Raw genomic sequence first — 22,983 nt, 5'->3', positions numbered from 1 at the left:
TTCCTTCAATCCTGATGCTGCATTCTTCTTCATATAATTCCATTTATCTGATTATATGCTCAGCATATAGACTGAACAAGTATGGTGAGAAGACCCAACCCTAATGCACACTTTTCCTGATTTTAACCATGCAGTATGTCCTCGTTCTGTTTACACACCTTTTTCTTGTTCTATGTACAGATTCCACATAAACACAATATAGTGTTTTGGAATTCCCATTCTTCTCAAGGTTGCCCACAGTTTGTTATGGACCACACAATCGAATGCCTTAGCATAGTCAATGAAACACATTAAACATCTCTCTGGTATTTTCTCCTTCAAACGAAGATCCATCTGATATCAGTAATGATAACCCTTGTTCCACATCCTCTTCTAAATCCAACCTGAATCTCTGGAAGTTCCCTATAAGACCTTGACTTAAAAAGATAGTTAAAGAATGATAATATAAATAAGTACAAACATGTAAGGACATAGATAACAAGATAGAAAATCACAGGGATATGTAATGTGAACACATTTTTCCTGGATGAAAATGGACAGAGAACTGGCATCTGACTTAACAGGGGCAGCAACCTGCACCTAGGTTCTGGAGGTGTCACAAACCTTGAAAGATTGGGGTCATGTGACTGAAAATAGGGATGCCAATACATAGTATATACACATACTTGTCCCCCACCTCCTTATGCCCCACAAGATTTGAGGGTTATTCAATGAAGAGATTGGACCAGAAAAATCCAGATGAGGTCACTTAGCACAATGAAGGGCAGAAAAGTGTCACAATCCTAAACATATGGTCATGATGGGAAGTTAGTGGGACCTTGCACCACACAAAGCTTTTTTTTTAAACCAAAGCTTTAATTAAAGGAGTCTTCACTGGAGAAACAACAACCCAAGAGAAGGCCTCTAAATATGGCGCTGGTAGTGTCACGGAACACAAAGGCCAGATCACTGTCATACCCTCAGCATCGAGGACATCAAATCCCCTTGTTTTCTGTGATCTTGATTGTGTAGAAAGGAGTGTTAAAGGAAACTGGAAGCACTTACTAAGGAAGATTACAGCCTTCAGTAAAGATTACAACTCAATGTAAGAAATAAACAAAACTCTTGGCAACTGGCCCAATAACCAACCTAATGGTAGAGAAAGACTGAAGTTGAAGTGTATTGACTTTCACTTGAATTCACATTCAGTGCCTATAGAAGTAGCAGTCAAGAAATCAAATGACAAATTGCATTGTGTAAATCTGCTGTGCACAACTCCATAAAGTCAAATTCAATGTCATCCAGTCGATGCCAACTGATAGCAACCCTATAGGACAAGGTAAGACTAACCCTGTGAGTTTCAGAGTACCGAAGATTAAAGATTTCACTTTGAGGGCTAAGATGCCCCTGACCCAAGCTATATATAGTATTTTCAATCACCTTGTTTGCAAATGACAGCTAGGCAGACTTAAGAAAAATGGATGCGTTTGAATGACAGTGTTGATTATAAGATGCACTGGCAGAATAAACAAATCTGTGCTGAAAGCGGTCCAGCCAGAACGGAGTGGTGAGACTGTCACCCATACATTGGACATACTGTCAAAAGGAAACAGCTCTAGAGAAGGGCATCATGCTTGGTCAACACAAAAGAGGAAGCCCCACAATGAGATGGATTGATACAGTAGTTGCAATAGAGACCGAAACAGCAACAGTTGTGAGAGTGGCACAAGATGGGGCAGTGTTTCCTTCTTGTACAGGGGTTGCCGCGAGTTGGAACTGATTTGACGGTACCTAACAACAGGAAGCTGAAGTGGTGAAAATCTGAGGCCATAATGAACTCCAAAGGCATAAACTACTTGGTTCAGTGATGAACAGCATTTGTGAGAATTCATAGGATTGTGCCACGTTTCCTTCATTTTTCTGGAAGAATGATAGCCAGTTCTTCTCTTTCAGGTCATTGTGGAGAGTGTATTTCCTCTCCTTCTTGTGGCCAAGTAATTGATTCTTGACAACTGGTTGGGGAGGAAGTTATACATTAGTCAAACTGCTAACTACCAGTGCCATAACCCTCATCTCAGTTCTTCCAGCTACAGAAGACCGCGGGGTGTGGTAACCCGATCTCCCATCAATCTGGATGTCAACATGCATTTGGACATGGAGTAGGAGTGAGAAAACAATGCATGATATAGTAATTTACTGATATTTGGGACTTGCTGTTGTAATAGCAGCATAATCTACCTATCTTGATTGGCAAAAAGTATAGAATACTATTTGAATTTTATATGAGGTGCGTTTGTTAATTTGATAAAAATGAAATATTCAGGATCATAAATGTAAGAAAGAAGGCACGAAATTATTTTGATTTATGGATTCTAGCAGGTCACTTTCCTTACTGACCTGGTGTAACAAGGGCCCTGGGTTCCAAGTTGTCGCAGGCATTGCCTAAATGGCTCACTTGTACATCATTTTTGTCAGAGTTGTTTTTGCCTTTCCTTTGATATTATGATTTGAACCATGGTACACTGAATTAATCTGATATGGATATGTTTCATTTTCTTTCAAGACCTGCTTCACCACACCATTGAAATTTACATCTCTTGAGCTGGGGACTGTTGGACCTTGTCATCTGGCTGACTGTTGGTGACCTGCCTTGCTGTTTGCTGCCTGTGGCTGGACAGCCTGAATTGCTCTACAGAGGACTACCCGGTAGCCCTCAAGACTTGAAGGATTGCCAGTGTCTCACAATTGTCTCACGGGAGTGAGTTGCACTGAGCCATTTGTACTGCTTTATAGATCTTTATAGATTAATTAACTGCTTATTTCTAATGTTATCTATCTATCTGTATAAATATATAAAAAAATATTAGCGTCATGGTTTTGTTTCTCTAGAGAACCCTGTCTAACAGGGCATCTTACAAAGAAATGCCAGTCGGTTTTGCCATCGTTGAGCCCTGTGAAAGATGATTCAATGGTGTATACATCATGAATCTTGAATATATTTTGTGGGTTTCTTCTTTCTCTGCTTGGGCTCTGTGACTTGAGGCTACATTCTTACCTTCTCTAGGTCTATTATGGCTGGTGGTGGGTGGCCTTGAGTTAATTCTGATCCGTAGTGACTCACGTCACAGAGTGGAACTGCCCAGAGGGCTGTCTGAGCTGTAGTGTTTAGGGCAGCAGATCACCATGTCTTTCTCCGCAGAATGGACAGGTGGGTTTCAACAGCCAATCTTAGCAGACCAGCACTTCATCACTGTGCCACCAGGGCTCCTTTTCTACTAGCAGTGTACAATTATTTGCAGCCTGTTTTTGGCAACCAGTTCATGATTCTGATCCCCTATCAGTAGATTAAGCTGCCCAGAGACCAGCGAGATTCAAGTATGTCCTTTTGGTGGCCAGGCTTTTTAACCCATGGTTGCATGGCACTATTTGCTCTTCAGCTACAGCCTGGGAATGGCTTGCTTGGATTTTGCACAAGGCAAACAAATAGAAGCTTCACTATACTCAAGAGCTTCTCATATCAAAGGCAAGAGTTCAGCAATTTAGCCAAGGTTCAACTTAAAAAAAAAAAGTTCGTTCATATTCAAACCCATAAGGTTCTTTGCCCTGATTTGTATCTCTCTTTATGAGCAAATGCCTATTCCTGGAAACAGGGCAGTTTGCATTGCCAAACAGTCACAGGAATGAATTCTATAAACATCATTTAGGAAGTTTGATTGAAATTTTGGAGTCTCATCCCCAAATGGTGACTATTAAATATCAGTCTGTTATATACAATGCCAAATGAAAGTCCATTGTCATAATTCACTGGATAAAGTTTTGTTCTTCCATCATTTTGATAAATTTACCAGCATAGTCACAAATCATACCTCCTGGTTGTCATGTAGAGGCAATAAAATATTAAATACCTTCAGATGACCCCTATCCAAAAATGCTTTTCACTGTTCACATTTTATCTGTCAAATAGCATTTTTTTTAAAAAAAAGGAACGAATATAAATGTCATTACAGGAGAAGCTACCAGTCTGGGGCAAGTTCTAGCATTTAGTGTTCTGACAGACCTTATTTGGATATCAGCCAAAGTCAATAAAACTTGTTCATGCAGAACCTTACCTGGTTTTCACCACATCGAGAGGGTGCATCAGGCAAATTTCTACAAGACCTGAAAGATGATAAAGAAAAGTCCAATAAACACTTAGATAAATATTGGTTAGTCTTTTTTCCTTGACCTTATTGATTTTTTATGTGTGAAAATTCAATTATAGAACTTGAGCTCTTAGAAAGGACAGCTAATAGTAGTAGGTAGTATTAGGCTAGTGACAAAAAACAAAGGCATAATTTGATTTTATATTAATGGGTGCAAAAGATGTGAGCAAAAGTTTTCTTAGGAGTACTCTGGCACATGCAGGGGAAAGGGATTCTAAAGGAAAGAAAATGCAATCAGATGTCCTACATCCTAATCAACTAGGCAGGAATTATTGTATCTCAGTCTAGTTCAAGCATTCAGTTCATATGAGAGGAAAGGAGGAAAGAAAAGAAAGACTGAAAATAAACAAATAGGGGCTTTGATTACTCTCCTAATTTACTAATATGGGAAATCACGAACCTCAGTTTCAAAAGCCAAGAAGTAAAGAAAACAAGTCTCACAAAGTAATGATGGGAGTCCAATACATACGAACACATTAACAGCTACATAAACCAATCAAACTCAATGCCATTGAGTAGATTCTGACTCATAATAACCGCGAAGGGAAGAGTACACCTGCTTCTGTGGGTTTCCGAGACGTAGCTCTTTATGGGAGTAGAAAGCCTCGTCTTTCTCTCATGGAGTGAGCTGGTAGTATCCAATTGCTGACCTTGTGGTTATTAGGTCACAGTGTAACCATTACACCACAAGGGCTCTTTATAGAGTACATTTATTGACTGTTTATTATGGGCCAGACATTGTTCTAAGTACTAAGCATTCTTAGCTTATCTCATTCTCTCATTCACTCCTCACAAGAACATGTGATAGAAGGCATCCTTACCCCCACTTTACAGATGACCTAATGGAGCCAGTGCACTGGAAGCACAGCTGCCATCTGTCGCTTGCTGCTGTGATGCTGATCAGCTTTCAGCGGGGTTTTAGGTTAAGACAGATATGGAAGAAAGGTCTGGTGGTCTGTGTCTGAAAAATCAGCCAATGAAAACCCTATGGATTGCAATGATGATCCATATAATTATATGGATGGCACAGGTCTGGGTAGCATTTAGTTCCATTGTACATGAGGGTTACCATAAACTGTAAGGCGACAATCATCAGTGGACATTAACAATTATGTTTCAGATTTTTTTAATTCTTGATTTTAATTCTTAGAATTTTATTTTTTTACATATAACTTTAATGAAGGACCCCTGGTGGTGTAATGGCTACATGTTGGGCTGTGATCCACATGGTCAGCAGTTTGAAACCACCAGCAGCTCCTCAGGAAAAAGACTGGGCTTTCTACTCCTATAAACAATTGCACTCTCGAAAAACCACAGGGTGGGGGGGCATGATGAGTCAATTCTGACTCAATGGCAGTGAGTTTGGCTTTTGTTTTTATAACTTTAACTTAAGCTTTAATAGGTTAGCTAGAAGAAGAAAAACGTCCCAGTACTCGAAACAAAATTTACCTTGGAAACAAACTTCTAAAATTCCATTCTCACCAAGCATGACAAAAGGTATCTATTAAGGTATGCTTCTGAATAATTCCAGGTTTTCAGTATTTTCTAGAGTAGGGACTGGATGGTGAGTTCACGTTCTTAGGTCATTTTAAAATTTATTTGTGAAATATTATATCTAAACATATAAAGGAATAGGACACTGAAAACCATATGACAAAGCAAGTACACAAATGTTCTCCCTTGGGACATTGGAGAACAAATGAAATATTAAAATAGCACCAGTTAGAACAAAATTTTACCAAATGAACCAATAATCCCAACAATAGAGTTAATTGCTAATAGCAGAACATGGAAGATTCATACACTGTGGTAGCTCAGCTTAAAAGTATGACATAACAAGATGTGGGGCTGGAAGGTAAGCAGCAGGGTCAAGGTCATGGATATGCATCTCATAGAATTTTAGGAGTCAATGGAGGATTTTAAAAACGGATAATTGGTTTTTGTTTTATATTACTTATGGATTCCATATTCACTGGAAATGTTTAGTGATAATTTAATAGGTTCTTCCAATAGTCTAATGATCTCTCCTTTCAATCTTTCCAGATGATCACGTGTTTGTGAGCGAATGTTATTGGGAGCTCTGGAAAGATTGAAAGGAGAGATCATTAGACTATTGGAAGAACCTATTAAGTTATTATCACTAAACATTTCCAGACCACTCCCCTTAGCCAACGGTATTTATGCCTGCCCTTTACCCAGCTGGGAGGGCTCCACCCTCTGCAATGTAACCCAAGTCTGGGGAAAGCCCGCCCACCCTCCACCAAGGGATATCACGCCCAAATTCTTCCAGGGGAAATTCCGCCCATCAGCCCTCTGCAGTGCTCAGCACATGGCTGGCGAAATCCCACCCACTTTCTTCGGGGTAAATCCTGCCTGCTTGGCTGGGGGAGCTTCTATCAATCTTCTGTGGTCCCAACTGCCAAAGGGCCTTCATGGACTAAGACAGCTTGACCAAAAATTGCCATCGTTTCATGCTGCTCTGGGGACCTCTGCTCAACTTCTGCAGTGATATACTGACCAGGCCAATTCTGCCCACAATTCACAGTGCTCTACACAAAAGCGGGCAACCCAACAGCCTTCCATGGCACTCATGTTGCAGCGGACAACCCCCCCACATCCTCTGTGGTACCCCAAGCTGCTGTGGGCCACACCATAACAGTTTCTTGTGAGATCACCCACTAAAGCACCATCCTCGTGGGTCCACAACAATTCAACCAGTGTCCTCCAACTTGTCCTTCAAATAACACAATACTGGTTGACTAGGGAAAGAGTGAAGCCACAGGAGGATAAACTGGTAGGCCAAATTCATAGCAATATTAGCTGCAGGCATTTCAAAGAAGCATTCCCATGAGTTTCCCAGAGAGAGCCAATGCTCTTTGACTCCCTGGAAAATGGCACCTGGCTCCTCTAAAACAACACAATGCAAACAGCCATCAGAGTCCACTACCTCAATGAAAAACACGGGAGAAGCAAAAGGCAATGGCAGAAGATGTCCTGAATCTCACAATGTACATAGAAGAGCAGAAATGGATCTGCCACAGAAAGAAATTTTCAGAATTCTGCTTTGAGTTATATGAGGGAAACAATACAGAAAAAGGATGGAATGATAGAGGAGATAAAGTCCATACACCAAAGGGAAATACAAGAACTTAGGGATGAGATAATAAAAACCAGTAGCAGACTCACAGACTTCACCAATCAACTGGAAGAGGCAGAGAACTGCACTAGTGACTTAGAGGACAGCCAAGCAGCCTTTAATAAATGCAAACAAAAATCTAATAAGATCATCAGAGAAGCTGAAGAAAACATAAGAGCTATGCTGATGCTATGAAGAGGAAAAAGAATAATTGGATTAACAGAGGAAGACACACCAAAGAAGTCATCTGCAACAATAGTGAGAGAATTCTTGGAGAAAAATTTCCCCAGCTTAATGAATTAAAACCAAGCAACCATTCAGGAGGCTGAATAAACACCAACTAGACTTAATCCCAAGAGAAGTCAGCAAGGCACATAATAAACTATCCAAATTTGAGGAAATGGAGAAAATCATGAGAGCAAGCCAGGGAAAAACCAGCAATCACATATAAAGGATCCCAAATAAGAATATGCTCAGACCTATCAGCAGAAACTATGAAGAAGAGGAGAGAGTGGAGCAATATATTCCAAAAATTGAAGGAAAACAATGCAAACCCAAGAAAACTCTACCCAGTCAAATTGTTGATCAAGATAGTTGGAGAAGTAAGAGTCTTCCCAGATGAGGAAAAACTCAAACAATACTTTATAAGAAACCCAGTCCTACAGCATATTCTTGCCGACCTAGTATGGGCAGAAGAACAGCACTCAGCTACATAGAACAACCCCACCCAGAGGACAACAAAGAGAAAACAGCCCCCAAGATAGCACTGGCTTAAGGGTGGAAAGAAGTCAAGAATGAAACACACACACAAACATGCACTGATAAGAAAGGGAGGTAGGAAAACACCCAATACAAAAGGGATAAGTTGACACCACAGAGTCCATAGATGGAGATAATAACCCTGAATATCAATGGACTGAATTCAGGCATTAAAAGACTGAGGCTATCAGACTGGCTTAGAAAACACATCCCATCCATCAGCTGCCTACAGGAGACACATCTGAAGACTACAGACAAAAATAGGGTGAGAATCAAAGACTGGAGAAAAACCATACCAAGCAAATAGCAATTCAAAAAAGCAGGGGTTGCAATCCTAATCTGAGATAAAATTGACCTCAAAGTGCAAATCACGAAAAGAAATAAGGAGGGACACTATATAATGCTCAAGGAAATGGTACACAAAGAACCACTAAGTATTTTAAACATATATTCCCTGAACGAGAGACTCACTGAATACGTCAACCAAACACTCCAAAAGATGGACAAAGAAATCACAGACTCAACAATCATAATAGGTGACTTCAATATTCTGCTCTCTGAGAAAGATAGATCACAGGGAAAGAAACTCAATAAGGAGGCTAGAGATCTAAACACTACAATTAGACAATTTGACCTGATAGATATTTACAGAGCTTTTTATCCAACTATTTGTATTCTTTTCCAGCCCACATGGCACATATTCAAAGACAGACCATATGCTGGGGCATAAGGTGAATCTTCATAAATTCAAGCACATTGAAATTATACAGACCTCTTTCTCTGATCACTGTGCCATAAGGCTGGAAATCAACAAAAGGAAGATGAAGAAAACAAGGGCAAACAATTAGAGGATGAATAACTCTCTATTGCAAAACAAGTGTGCATTGGTCCAGATCGGAGATGTAATTAGGAAATTTCTAGAAACCAATGAGAATGAGAACACGACGTACCAAAACTTATGGGACACAGCAAAGGTAGTTATCAGATGAAATTTCATAGCAATACATGCACACATGAAAAAGGAAGAGAGACTTATAATTGATATGCTGGCACAAAATTACAGCAACTAGAGCAGAGTCAACAGGACAACCCTACTAATAGCAAAAGAAAAGAAATAATAAGAATCAGGGCTGAGAATCAGGAGAGGGTAAATAAGAAAACTATCGGAAAAATAAATGCTGCTAAAAATTGGCTCTTGAAAGGATAAAGAGAATCAACAGATTGCAGCAAATCTAACCAAAGAAAGGAGGGAACAAATTTCAATAGCAAGGATGAGGCATGAAAGAGAGGACATTACATTAGACCCTAATGAAAACAAACGATAATTACACAGTACTACAAAGGACCATACTCCAATGAATTCAACAACTTCGAAGACATGGACAAATTCCTGGAAAAACAATCCTTCCCTAGACTATTCCCGAGAGACGTCAAGAATCTCAACAGACCCATATCAATAAAAGAAATAAACAAGGTTATCAGGGGATAACCAACTAAAAAAATCCCCGAACCAGATGGCTTCACAGGAAAATTCCACCATGCATTCAGGGAAGAACTGACACCAATCCTACACAAACTCTTCTAGAACATAGAAAAAAGCAACAAACTCCCAAACTTCTTTTATGAAGCTAGTATAACTCTGATACCGAAAGCAGGCAAGGATCCCACAAGAATCAAGAACTAGAGACCAATATCCTTAATAAACATTGATGTAAAACTCCTTAAGAAAAAACTGGCCAAAATAAAAAAAAGTAAAATAAAATAAAAAGAAGTAAAAGGAAAAAATGGCCAATAGAATCCAAAAGTATATCAAACAAATAATTTACCATGACCAAGTGGGATTCATACCAGGGATGAAGGGATGATTCAAGATACAAAAGACCATCAGTATCATTCACCACATTGACATGAAAAACTATAAGAACCACATGATAATATTGAGAAAGCATTTGACAACACCCAACACCAATTCCTGTTTAAGAAACTCAAGAAGATAGGAATGGAAGGAAAATTCCTCAAGATAATACAAGCTATATATGAAAAACCAACAGCCAATGTGGTAGTCAATGGAGAAAAGACGAACAAAATCCCACTGAAAAAGGGAACCAGACAAGGATGGCCCTTGTCCCCACCTTTATTTAATTTCGTAGTGGAGGTTTTAGCTAACAGCATAAGGCAAAGAAAAGACATCAAAGGTATTCACCTGGGGAACGAACAGGTGAAACTATCGTTATTCGCAGATGATATGATTTTATATATGGAAAATCGCAAAAGCTCCACAAGGGGAGTACTGGAAGCAATAGAAGAGTATGGCAGAGTGGCAGGGAACAAGATCAACAAACAAAAGTCTATTGGACTGCTATACACATCAGATAAGACCACAGAAGAGGAGATCAAAAAGGTAGTACCCTTCACAATAGCCAAGCACAAACTGAAATATCGAGGGATATACCTGACTAAAAGATCAAAAGATTTATATGAAGAAAACTACAGAACACAATTACAAGAAACCAAGAGTGACCTCAACAAATGGAAGAATATTCCATGCTCATGGATTGGAAAACTCAATATAGTAAAGATGTCAGTTCTGCCCAAGCACTATATAAGTTTAATGCAATCCCGATACAGTTATCCTCATCTTTCTTCAAAGAAATGGAAAAACTGATTACCAACTTCATATGGAGAGGGAAGAAGCCCAGAATTAGCAAAGAACTCCTCAAGAAGGACACGGTGGGAGGTACTAGAAAATATGGAGACCTACCTGCAGAAAAATGAAGCAAGATCTGTATCTCACTCCATGCACAAGAATAAATTCAAGGTAGATCACAGAGCTTGAGATAAAACCCCAAACTATTAGAGCCAACAGTGAGGGAATTGGGACAAACCTGAGAATGTTGGTGCAGGGAATACACAGGCTATTAGAAATAGGGAAGGACACAAACACAGAGGAGACACAAATTGACAAGTGGGATATACTGAAGATAAAACACCTATATACATGGAAAGAATTCACCAAGAGAGTAATAAGAGAGTCCACGGACTGGGAAAACATCATCAGCAATGACACATCAGACACAAGCCTTATTACTACAATCTACAATACTTTGCTAGCTTCCAAAAGAAAAAATCTAATTGCACACTGAAGAGGTGGGCACAGGACCTGAACAGAAGGTTCACAGGGGCAGAAATCCAAATGGCCAATAAGCATAATGAGAAACTGTTCCCGATCATGAGCCATAAGAGAAATGCAAATTAAAACAATGAGATACCACCTAACACCCTCAAAGGTAGCCTAATTCAAAAAATCAGAAAGCAACAAGTGTTGGACGGGCTGTGGGGAGACAGGAACTCTCATCCACTGTTGGTGGATCTGCAGGTATGTATAGCCACTATGGAAATCGATTTGGCAATATGTAAAATGGATGGAAATTGAGCTACCATAGGACCTAGCAATCCCCCTACTGGGCATATACCCAGAAAAGGCAAGAGTTTACAATTGCAAGGAGTTGGAAACACCCCAAATTTCCAACAACAGACGAATCGATTAAAACACCGTGGAACATACATACAATGGAGTACTATGATCCCTAAAAAGCAGTAATGAACACATGAAGCACATCGCTGCATGGGAAGAACTAGAGGAAAGTGCTTAGTGAAGTAAGCCAAGCACAAAAGGACAAATACAACATCAATTCACTGAGGTGAGCTTAAAAAAAATGCAAAAGGGACATATGGAAAAAGCTACTGCATACAAATATTCCTGGGGTAAGGTCGAGGTAGTATGACAGGGGCCAGACCAAAATCAGGGATACATATGGTAGCCCCCTAAAAAGGGGCGGGGGGTGGGGGCGGAAAGAAAGAAAGAAAAAGAAATGGGTAACGGGGGAACAGGGCACTAACCCACACAAGGGGAGGCTATTGTTTATATCTCGATAGGGAAAGAGGGACCAACTTCAACCCAGTGCTCCAAGATGTGAATGCAAAATACCGGCATGAAGCAGGGAATCAGTAGAGAGATCTGAGGGGCTGGCCCAAATCCCAACTACGTAGACAGCTGCCCCACCCCCCAGAAAAATGTATGTCAGAGGACAGCACTGAAGCTACAGTTCAGGGAGAGGGACATGTCTGATCAGAGCACATGGGAGAAAATGAAAGGGGAGTAAGAGAGATTGAAGCACATCCTGGCCCACCAAACCTTGAGGACGATATCCCTGCTCAGAGCAGCCAATGCACAGAGAGGACCATACGGCCAGTCCCACTACAAGGCATGACATCCCTCACTAACCCATAGTCCTACAAGGGACAACACTGGAGACACAGTGTGGAAATTGCACCCGATCTGACCACACCACACCAAGGCAAAACACTAAGGGTGTGCAACAGAGCAGCAAAGGGAGCAGAGCAAGGAAGTCCCGAGGGAGTACTAAAAATAGATTTGGGACCCAGGGCTAGGCACCCCATCAGACTTGACTGGAAAACACTCATAAATGTCAACAAACAGACCTTGAACTATTTATTGGCTTTTCTCTTTTTTTGTCATTAGTTTTTTGTTGTAGTTTTGTTTTCTTTTGCACTGTCTTATTTTTGTGCTTATTATCTCTGCAGGTCTATCTAGATAAGATAGGCTGGATAAGCAACATGGAGGAGAAAACAACGGGACCAACAGTTCACAGGGGGCATGGGAGAGGGGGAGGCAGAGGAAAGGAAGTGGTGTTAACAAACCCAAGGACAAGGGAACAACAGGTGATACAAAATCATTGGCGAGAGGGTGTGTAAGAGGCCTGGTGGGGCCTGATCAAGGGCAATGTTACTGAGAGGAATTACTGAAAGCTGAGTGAATTCTGAGCATGATAGTAGGACAAAAGGAAAGTAAAATGAAATAAAGGAAAGAACTAGGAGGCAAAATAGCATTTATAGAAGTCTAAATACAGGTATGTACATATGTAAATATATTTATATATGACGATGGGAAATAGATACATGTGCATATATTTATAGGTTTAGTATTAAGGTAGCACATGGACATTGGGCCTCTACTCAACTACTCCCTGAATGCAAGAATATTTTGTTCTATTAAACTGGCATTCCATGATGCTTACCTTCCCAGCACGATTGCTGAAGACAAAATGGGTACATAAGCAAATGTGGTGAAGAAAGCTGATGGTGCCTGGCTATCAAAAGATATAGTGTACGGGGTCTTAAAGGCTTGAAGATAAACAAGCAGCCATCTAGCTGAAAAGCAACAAAGTTCACATGGAAGAAGCACACCAGCCTGTGTGATCACGGGGTATTGAAGGGATCAGGTATCAGGCATCCAAGAACAAAAGATCATATCATTGAGAATGAGGGACAGTGTGGAGTGGAGACCCAAAGCCCATCTGTAGGCAACTGGACATCCCCTTACAGAAGGATCGTGGGCAGGAGACGAGCCAGTGTATTATAGCAACAATGAAACACACAACCCTCCTCTATTTCTTTAATGCGTCCTGCCCCTCCGACCCCTGCTATCATGATCCCAATTCTACCTTACAAATCCGCTAGACCAGAGGATGTACACTGGTACAGATAGGAACTGGAACCATAGGGAATTCAGGGCAGATGAACACCTCAGGACAAGTAGGGTGGAGAGAAAGTGGGAACCGATTATAAGGATCTACATATAACCCCCTCCCTGTGGGACGGACAACAAAAAAGTGGGTGAAGGGAGATGTCAGACAGTGTAAGGCATGACAAATTAATAGTAATTTATAAATTATCAACTGTTCATGGGGAGTGGGGAGGGAGGGGAAAATGATGAGCTGATACCAAGGGCTTAAGTAGAAAGCAAATGTTTTGAGAATGATGATGGCAACAAATGTACAAATGTGCTTGACACAATGGATGGGATGTATGGATTGTCATAGGAGTTGTAGGAGCCCACAATAAAACGATTTAAAAAAAAAGAAAACAAGTGGGGTCAGAGCGGAGACCTAAAGCGCATCTGTAGAAAATGGAACATCCCCCCACAGAGGGACCACGGGGAGGAGATAAGTCAATTAGGGTGTAATAAAGCACTGATGAAACACACAATATTCCTCTGGGTCCTTGAGGTTTCCTCACCCCACATTAGCATGACCCCAGTGCTGCTTCTCACTTTGAACTAGACCGGAGCATGTACATAGGTTTAGATAAGAGATAGGAGCTCAGGACACACAGAAACCAGTAACAGGAATGGGTATAGCGATACCAGATGGGTAGAGGGAAGGGCAGAGAGAAGTAGAGGAAGGGGGAACCAATTGCAATGATCGACACATAACCACATACCCACCTCCAAGGGGAAGAACAACAGAAACCATAGGGGAAGGGAGACAGCGGTCAGTGTGAGATATGAAAATAATAATAATTTATAATCTATCAAGGGGTCATGAGGGTTGGGGTGGGGGATAAAAGAGGAGCTGTTACCAAGGACTCAATAGAAAGTAAATGTCTAGAAAAGAATTATGGCAACATATGTACAAATATGCTTGATACAAGTGATGTTTGGATTGTAATAAGAGTTCTAAGAGCCCCCAATAAAAATGATCTTTTTTTAAAAAAAAAAAAGAAAACGATACAGAGGTTTTGTTTTTTGATAAGAATTCAGACACAAACTGGAATCACTCAAGTGGGGAGTGGTTGTTTACTGTCTCTGACTAAATACTAAGGATTATGAAATTCTGATTATTATTTATGACAATAGCCATTCAATAGGATCAGATTAATCATGTTACTTCTAGGCTAGGGGTGAACTCGAACTGAATTGTCTCAAGTGTTCCTTGGTTGTTCTATTTCCTAATATGAAGTCACAAATTAAATAATAGGTTGAGTAATGCAGATTAGAAGTTTCTGGGTGGTGCAAAGAGTTAAGCTCTGGGCAACTAACCCAAAAGGTGACAAACAGAATCTACCCAGAAGCACCTTAGAAGAAAGGCTATGGAGCACAGTTCTACTCTGAAGCACCGGATTGCCTTTTATTAAACATAGATTTTAGTACTTCCTCTTTTTGCATTAAGTTGAACATTGAATATAGGAAAGAAGACTAGTCTAAGACATCAGGTTCTATTTTACATTAGGAGTCCTGGTGGCACAGCGGTTAAAAGGCCTGTTTGCTAATGGAAAGGTGGAAATTAAAGCCCACTAGCAGTTCCTCAATGGAGCCCTGGTGGCATAGTGATTACACATTGGGCCGGGATCTGAAGGTCAACAGTTTGAAGCCATTAGCAGCTCCTCGGGAGAAATAAGGAGCTTTCTAAGCCAGTAGAGTCTCGGAAACTCACAGGAGCAGTTCTACCCTGCCCTGTGGGTCACTATGAGTTGGCAACAACAACCCCATGACAGTGAGATAGTAAGAGCAGTTCTTCAAGAGAAGAGACAAGGCAGTCTAATCCTGTAAAGATTACAGTATGGGAAGCCCTATGAGGAAGTTCTGCGCTGTCCTGCAGGGCTACTACGAGTTGGAATCAAGTCAAGGTCAATGGGTTTGGTTTTGGTTTATTTAATAATCCAGCTTCATTACCAATTCAAAATACACCAATAACAAGACAAACCAGCCCCGGTAGCTTTGCATCACCAAACTGACATTTATTAAAATTACCAACCCAGATGAACACACAATAAAATGGTTTGGTCTCCTCTAGCCACAAATAATGCAGTGGTTGGACCACTATCCATCATCCACAGACGCACCCTCTTGGGAAAACGTGATCGGTGCTTTTCTTATAAACTATCTAACTGATCTTAAATTTAAATATGTGTTTGATCACTTTAAAGATAACTTCCTTGATTTTTTTTCCTCTGCATACAAATAGACTAAGTATGGTGAGAGGTGACAACCCTGACACCTTTCCTGATTTTAAACCATGTCGTATTCTCTTGTTCTGTCCACACTATTGCCTCTTGATCCATGTACATGTTCCTCACGGACACCAGGATGTGTTCTGGAATTCCCATTCTTCTCAAGGCTATCGAGAATTTGTTATGATCTGCACAATTGAATGACTTTGTATTATCAATGAAACACAAGCAAACATCTTTCTGGTACTCTCTGCTGCCATACAGCGAGGTTCTGGCCAATGGATTATAAGTGCAAGTGGTTTGAGCAAATTCTGAGAAGTGCTTTAAAGGTAGAGAGCTTGTTCCTCACTTCCCTCTTCCTCCTCCTTGTGGGCACAGGACTAGGCAGCCGTCGTGGACAATGAGGCAACTGCACATGGAAACCACACACAGCAGATCAACAGAGAGAAGTAGACCCTGATGTTGTGAAGGGTTGTTGTCTATCCAGCTGGCATTTATGTTAGAGAAAAATAATTGTAAAGTACTTTGAACTACTATTTGAACTTTACTTGCAGTGAGACCTAATTCTGATAACAGAGCCCTTTCAAGTGCTTCCGCAGTATGCTGAAATATCATTATTATAAATACTGCGCTTTTCTGAGTTCTTGTCTGAAAGCTCCACAAGGGCAGGGACTTCATGGGCCTTATTCGCCTTTTCACCCCATCCCTTTGTACAATGGCTGACATTCAATGAGCTCAATAAATATATGTTGTATTAAACAATAAATGCTGATCAGGATTTCGGCACGTGCATTTATGGGAACTGCTTACTTCATCTTTACTTCATTAAACCCACTGCCAATGTCCACTCCACGTGACCCTATAGGACAGGGTAGAATTGCTCCATTGGATTTCTCAGACTGTAAATTTTCACAGAAGCAGACTGCTTCATTTTTTCTCCTGCAGAGTAGCTGGTTCAAACTGCTAACCTTTTGGTTAGCAGCCAAATCCACTGTGCCTCCAGGGTTCCACTTTAATCCACTAGTTTAAGCACATGGAGCTCTTGAATAAAAAAAATGCAATCATACTGACTACACATCCAGATGTTGAGTGACCATGTAAATGTGAGAAGACAACCAATCAATCCGCACCCAACAGGCTGACAGAGGGTCCTGACGAGCTGTGTGCACACTGTGACAAGGGAACGGGGCCGGATGCAATGTCAGTGGTGCCGGAGTGGCTGAAGCCGTTCAAAAGTGGTCACAAAAGCCCACACTGAGAAAGACTTTACATGTAAAGGGAAGACAGTGAGCAGAGAGGCATAACATGTAAACATCTATGTTTCAGGTGCACAGATTTACTGCTGCTGTTTACAGTACGGGTGGTTTGAACCCCCACCAGACACTCTGTGGGAGAGAGATATAGCCTGAATATTCTTGAGAAGATGATCTGGAGTACAGTCCTACTCTGTCCGATACAGTCTTATGAGTTGTAACCATCTCAATAGTGAGTATTTTTTTAATTTACAGTATTAATTGCTACGCATGTTCTGCATCAATTCTAGTCTTGCATACCTGTTTTCTCTGATCTCAAATTGCAAACCTTACACAATGAACTATGTTATGGTTCTTGGAATACTAATGACACATATTTATAGACAAATATTTCATCTTTTTAAATTAAAATTTAAATTCATACGTGGCTTAGGTTTTCTTTATAATTGGCATAACTTGTCCGAAGTAACAACTGCAAGGCTGATTTCTGTGAGGTAAAATCTATTTTTTAAATTTACATCTCTATATACACATGCCCACACACATCAGGAAGTAGTTCCTACATTTCGCACCCAGTTTGCCAAAGACCACTAACAGATATCTCATAACTCAACCATATTCTTTTTCCTCAGAGTTTGGAGTAGAAAACCACATCAAAGGCATTGCTTCCCCGAAGTTATGGGGATTTTTTTTTCATTCTGGAGGTTTAAAATGCTTAAAACATGAGGCAAAAAACAAAGCAAAGGAAAAGAACACTAGTTGCCACTGATTCCATTCTAACTCATGACAACCCCATGTGTATCAGAGATGAACTGCATTCCATAGGGTTTTCAATGGCTGATCGTTTAGAAATAAATTATCAGGTCCTTCTTCTGAGGCACCGCTGGGAGGATCTGAGACACCAACCATTTGTACCAACCACAGACCCCACAAGATAAGGCAGAAGAAATTGTACTTTCCATGTTTTACCATTCTTTTTACAACCTGGGACATGGTAAGGGGACAATGGCAAGTGTTGACATTCATGGCCTAATTTACTGTGAGTCCTGCCTCTCTCCTACTAACTCCTAAGAGGATCATAGTGTATTGAATTCTAGACTGTTGGGGTCATTCCTGTGCATTCTTTCCTCTCTACCTAGCAAGTGTTGCAACAGTCTGCAGAACACTTTTTAGCAACAGTATGAGGATGTATGTTGTTGTTGGTTATTCCTGAGACAGTTTTGACTCAGCAACCTTGCATACAATAGCATGAAATACTGCATGCCTTCCTCTTTGTCTTCTGAACCTCTGCCTTAGCAAGCATGATGTTCTTTCTCAGGGACTCATCACCCCGGACGACATGTCCAAAGTATGTGAGAGACAGCCTCTCCATCCTCATTTCTAAGGAGCATTCTGGTTGTACTTCTTCCAAGGCAGATTGGTTCCTTCTTCTGGTAGGTAGTCCATGATACTTTCGATAGTCTTCACCAACACCATAATAGAAATGCATCGATTCTTCTTCTATCTTCCTCATTCATTGTCCATCCTCTGCCTACCTATCAGGCGACTAGAAAGGCCATGACTTGAGTCAAGTGCACTGGACCTCAGCCCTCAAAGCGACACATTTGTTTGTAACACTTTTTGTGTGTGTTTGTTTTGGTGCCTATCTTTTGCAGCATTTGACTCAAAGCAATATGCCATGTGATTTGACTGATGCTTCCATGAGTGTTGATTGCAGACGCAAGTAAAACAAAATCCTTGACAACTTTAGTATTGCCTCTGTTTATCATGATACTGCTCATTGGTCCAGTGGTGAGGCTTTGGGGTTCTTTCGTGTTGATGTGTAACCCACACTGAAGGCTGCAGTCTTTGATCTTCATCAGTAAATCTTTCAAGTTCTCTACATTTTCAGGAAGCAAGGTTGTGTCATACCCATATTTCAAATTGTTAATGAACTATCGCCCAATCTTGATACTGTATTCTTCAGATAGTTCATCTTGTCAGATCATTTGCTCAGCGTACAGGTTGAGTAAGTATGGTGAAAGGGCACACCCCTGACATGCACCTTTCTTGATTTTTAAACCATGCAGCATCCCCTTGTTCAGGTCAAATGGCTGCCTGTTGGTCTATGTCCAGATTCTGTGTGAGCACAACTACGTATTACAGATTTCCCATTTTTTCAAAAGGTTACCCATACTTTGTTAGGATCCACACAATTGAAAACTTTGCATAGTCAATAAAATGTGAATAAATGTCTTTCTCTGCTTTCAGCCAAGTTTCATCTGATATCAGCAAGAATAATACTCACTGTGCACCATCTTCTGAATCTAGCTTGCATTTCTTGCAGTTCCCTATTTATGTTTTACTGTAAGCATTTAAAACTTATCTTTAACATCGTTTTACTTGCATGTGATATTACTCTTATATGATAATTTACACATTCTATTGGATCATCTTCTTGGGACTGTTTACAAATATGGATCTCTTCCAGTAAGGTGGCCACGTAGCTGTCTTCTAGATTTCTTGGTGTGGATGAGTGAGCCCTTATAGCACTGAATTCACTTGTTAAGACATCTTAATTGGTATTCCATTGATTCCTGGGGCCTTGTTTTTGGATAGCAATGCCTTCGATGTAGGTCAGATTTCTTTTTCTATTAACTGCTGCTCTTGATCATGTTCCCTCCTGTGTTAGTCTGCGTAGACTAAAGAAACAAATTCATAAACACGCATATGTGTATAAGAAAGAGCTTTATATACAAGAGCAGTTGAATATTGAGAAAACATCCCAGCCCAGTCCAGATCACGTCCATAAGTCTAATATTAGCTCATAAGTCTGATACCAATCTATAAAGTCCTCTTCAGACTCACAAACACATATAATGATGCAGAATGCAGGAAGATCACAGGCCAGGGGGTGCAAAGTCTTGTGGGTCCAGTGGCATTGTAAGCCTCTCAGCACTGGCAGAGGTCTCTACATGGCTTCTCTGGCTCTAGAGGTCTGGTTGCATCAGGCTGGGTCATGTGGCTTCTCCAGCTCCCAGGGCTGCATCAGGGTAGGTCCATGTGGCTTCTCCTCAGGGATGTCTCAGAGAGTCAGCCTTGTCAGTAGAGTCTCTAAGGGAGTGAGCAGAGTTTCTCCTGCGTCCAAGGAGGAAAAAAACGGATTTCCCAGAATTCTCAGGAGAAAGCCATGCCTACATAGAGGTCTCATTGGTTATGATCCCATTGACAGACTAGACCCTTCACTCTTAATCCTCTCAAGTCCCAAACTGACACTGTAGAACTACCACAGCTCCCAAAATGGTTGAATATGAACCAATTCTTTTTGCGCCAATAACATTGTGTGATCCTTTCATATTATTTGGTGCTTCCTGTGCCAGTCAATATTTTACCCATGGAAACTTTCATTATTGAAATTGGTGTTTGTATTTTTTGTCTTCAGCTTGAGAAATGCTGTGTTCTTGTTTTCAGGTTTCCTACCTCCAAGTCATTGCACATTTGATTATAAAATTTTACTTTGACTTCTTCACCTGCCCTTTGAAATCTGTTCAGTGCATTTGCTTGATCATTCCTTTCATTTGCTTTAGCTACGCTGTGTTCAGCAGACATTTTTAGAGTCTTCTTTGATATCCATTTTGGTATTTTCTCTCTTTCCTATCTTTTTAATGACCATTTGCTGTCTTCATATACAATGTTCTTGATGTTACCTCACAACTTGTGTGGTATTCAGTCAGTATGATTCAGGGCATCAAACCTATTATAGAGATAGTCTCTCAATTCAGGTGAAATATACTTAAAGTTATACTTTGGCTCTCATGGACTGGATTCTCTGCTGTTTTCCAAACTTGCCAAGAGTCTGAGTATTTCAGATTTCAAGCCTTTGCTCTAGATAATCCCTCTGCCTGGCCTACTTCACTTACCTTTCATTTGGTTATCTTCCTCCACCTAATCAATGAGTACCCCAAACACAGATACCTGCCCCTGCTAACCTCTGCACTGTTAAACCGCTTCCAGCTGTTCTGTTTTCCTTTATTCCATACAACAGAATATATGATTCACCAGGACAGACAATTGCCTACTGTGTTCACAGATATCTAAAACTCACCCAGTAGCTGCTGAATAAATATTTGTTGACTAAGTAAATTGAAACATGTCAAGTGTATATTATATACCCAAAGCCTGCATACTACTTTTTAGTGGATAAGTAATAGATGAAGCTTTAAGAGTGTTATGTCTAGAAGGGGAGATTGCTCAATGTTATTCAATGAATCCATGATAATGTTTAAAATACAAAGCAGATACACTGGCAGTCTCTGAATCAGTGTCTATCTTCTATGTAGAATGGATTATTCCTAGCATAATTTTGCTAATGCAATGGTTAATGATGCACAAAACATCTCAAGAGCTCCTTGAACTATAAAGAGATGGTGGTAGACTGAGAACTGAGGTATTTAAAGACGACAAATTGTTAGTTATAAGATCTGTTTTCCTATTATCAGGCTAAAATTCTGCTTTATATGAAGGGACTTTGAAAAGTTCATGGAAATATGGAATTGAAAAATACACAGAAAATCCTTATTTTTCAAGATAAATTCCGTCAAGTTCAAGATACTTTGCTAAATGGTCATCCAGTCATTTAGTCCATCCCTAAAAAGCCCAAAGTCCTGAGAATTTAACCATATCGATGCAGTCCTTTTCACATTGCTAACTGAAGAAAAATGGCTACACTTTAATTTTTTATATGATTATGAGACAGAAAACATCAGGAGTCAAATCTCGACAGTAAGGTATATGGTTAATAATTTCCCACAGAAATGCTCCTCAAATTGCCCTTGTTTGATGAGAGGAACGAGCCTGAGCGTTGCCGTGGGGGGAAGCGCTCTCTGGCGAAGCTCCCAGGCACCTTTTGCTAACACTTGCAATGACTTTCTCAGAACATTTTCATAATTAACCACAAGTTATCATTCTTTGGCCCTCCAGAAAGTCACCAAGCAAAATACACGGAAAATAAAGAAAAAAACAAACACACAATACAACACCAGTTTCCTTGACCAGCCCACTTTTGCTTTGCCTGGGGCACTGTCCTCTCCTGGTAGCCACTGCTTTGATGGGCTTTGTCTTCAGGATCACAGAATCAGGTAAAGTCAGGCTCCATCTCTTGTTTCAATTCTTCAAAGAAATATTTCAGAATATTGATCCCATTTATTTCAACTTTCAACTTTCCATTGAAATCTCTTCTTTTGTCTGTAGCTGCTATAGGCCTTACAGCTTTAGAATCCAGGAAGCTTACTCAACTTTAATTTTTCAATCAGAATTGTGTCATCTGAAAAAGTCCAGAGAACTGTGGTGTTGGGTATTGTCTATCCTGTTAATCATTGATTCTTTTAATGGAAACATAAAGAAGATTACTTTTTTCCCTTGAACATGGATATGAATGATCTGTTACTGTGGACTTCATCTTCAATACCTCATATCTTCTTAAACTAGGTTATCTAAAAAAACTGAATTTGGGGGGTGGAGAGCATATTCCCCATAAAGTTTTCAGAAAGCATTATGATTTCATTGTTCTTCCAACATAAATTTGATAGCTGTTTTTACTTCAAATTTAGCAATGTTCTTCTTGCTCTGATAGGGCCTCTTTTAAAACTGATACCCTTCTTAGGGCTTCAAATTAGAGCCTGGCCAGGCATGTAATAATAAACTAATTAGTAAAAAAATATTTTTGTGCAAAAATTTTAAATTCATGCATAGTATTTTCATAATACACATTTTTTATCATTTTATTAGGGGCTCATACAACTCTCATCACAATCTATACATACATCAATTGTGTAAAGCACATTTGTATATTCATTGCCCTCAT

The 22,983-nt window shown here is 40.2% G+C and overlaps 1 protein-coding gene across 3 annotated transcripts in view; it reads right to left on the bottom strand.

The window, feature by feature from the left end:
- The window catches only part of SLC25A21 (solute carrier family 25 member 21), a 459,237-nt gene that overhangs the window by 265,186 nt on the left and 171,068 nt on the right, over positions 1-22,983 (bottom strand). For all 3 annotated transcript variants that reach the window (XM_045287906.1, XM_045287907.1, XM_045287905.1), the window contains one exon: positions 4,089-4,137. In XM_045287906.1, coding sequence (XP_045143841.1) covers positions 4,089-4,117 — 29 coding nt within the window. In that variant the 5' untranslated portion in view covers positions 4,118-4,137. The remainder of the gene's footprint in view (positions 1-4,088; positions 4,138-22,983) is intronic.

Source organism: Echinops telfairi, unplaced genomic scaffold (genome assembly GCF_000313985.2).
Source record: "Echinops telfairi isolate 266 unplaced genomic scaffold, ASM31398v2 ScPeMD7_18;HRSCAF=68, whole genome shotgun sequence".
NCBI classification, from domain to species: domain Eukaryota; kingdom Metazoa; phylum Chordata; class Mammalia; order Afrosoricida; family Tenrecidae; genus Echinops; species Echinops telfairi.
The sequence above is the reverse complement of the archived record's forward strand: the minus strand, read 5'-3'. Positions and strand labels throughout refer to the sequence as shown.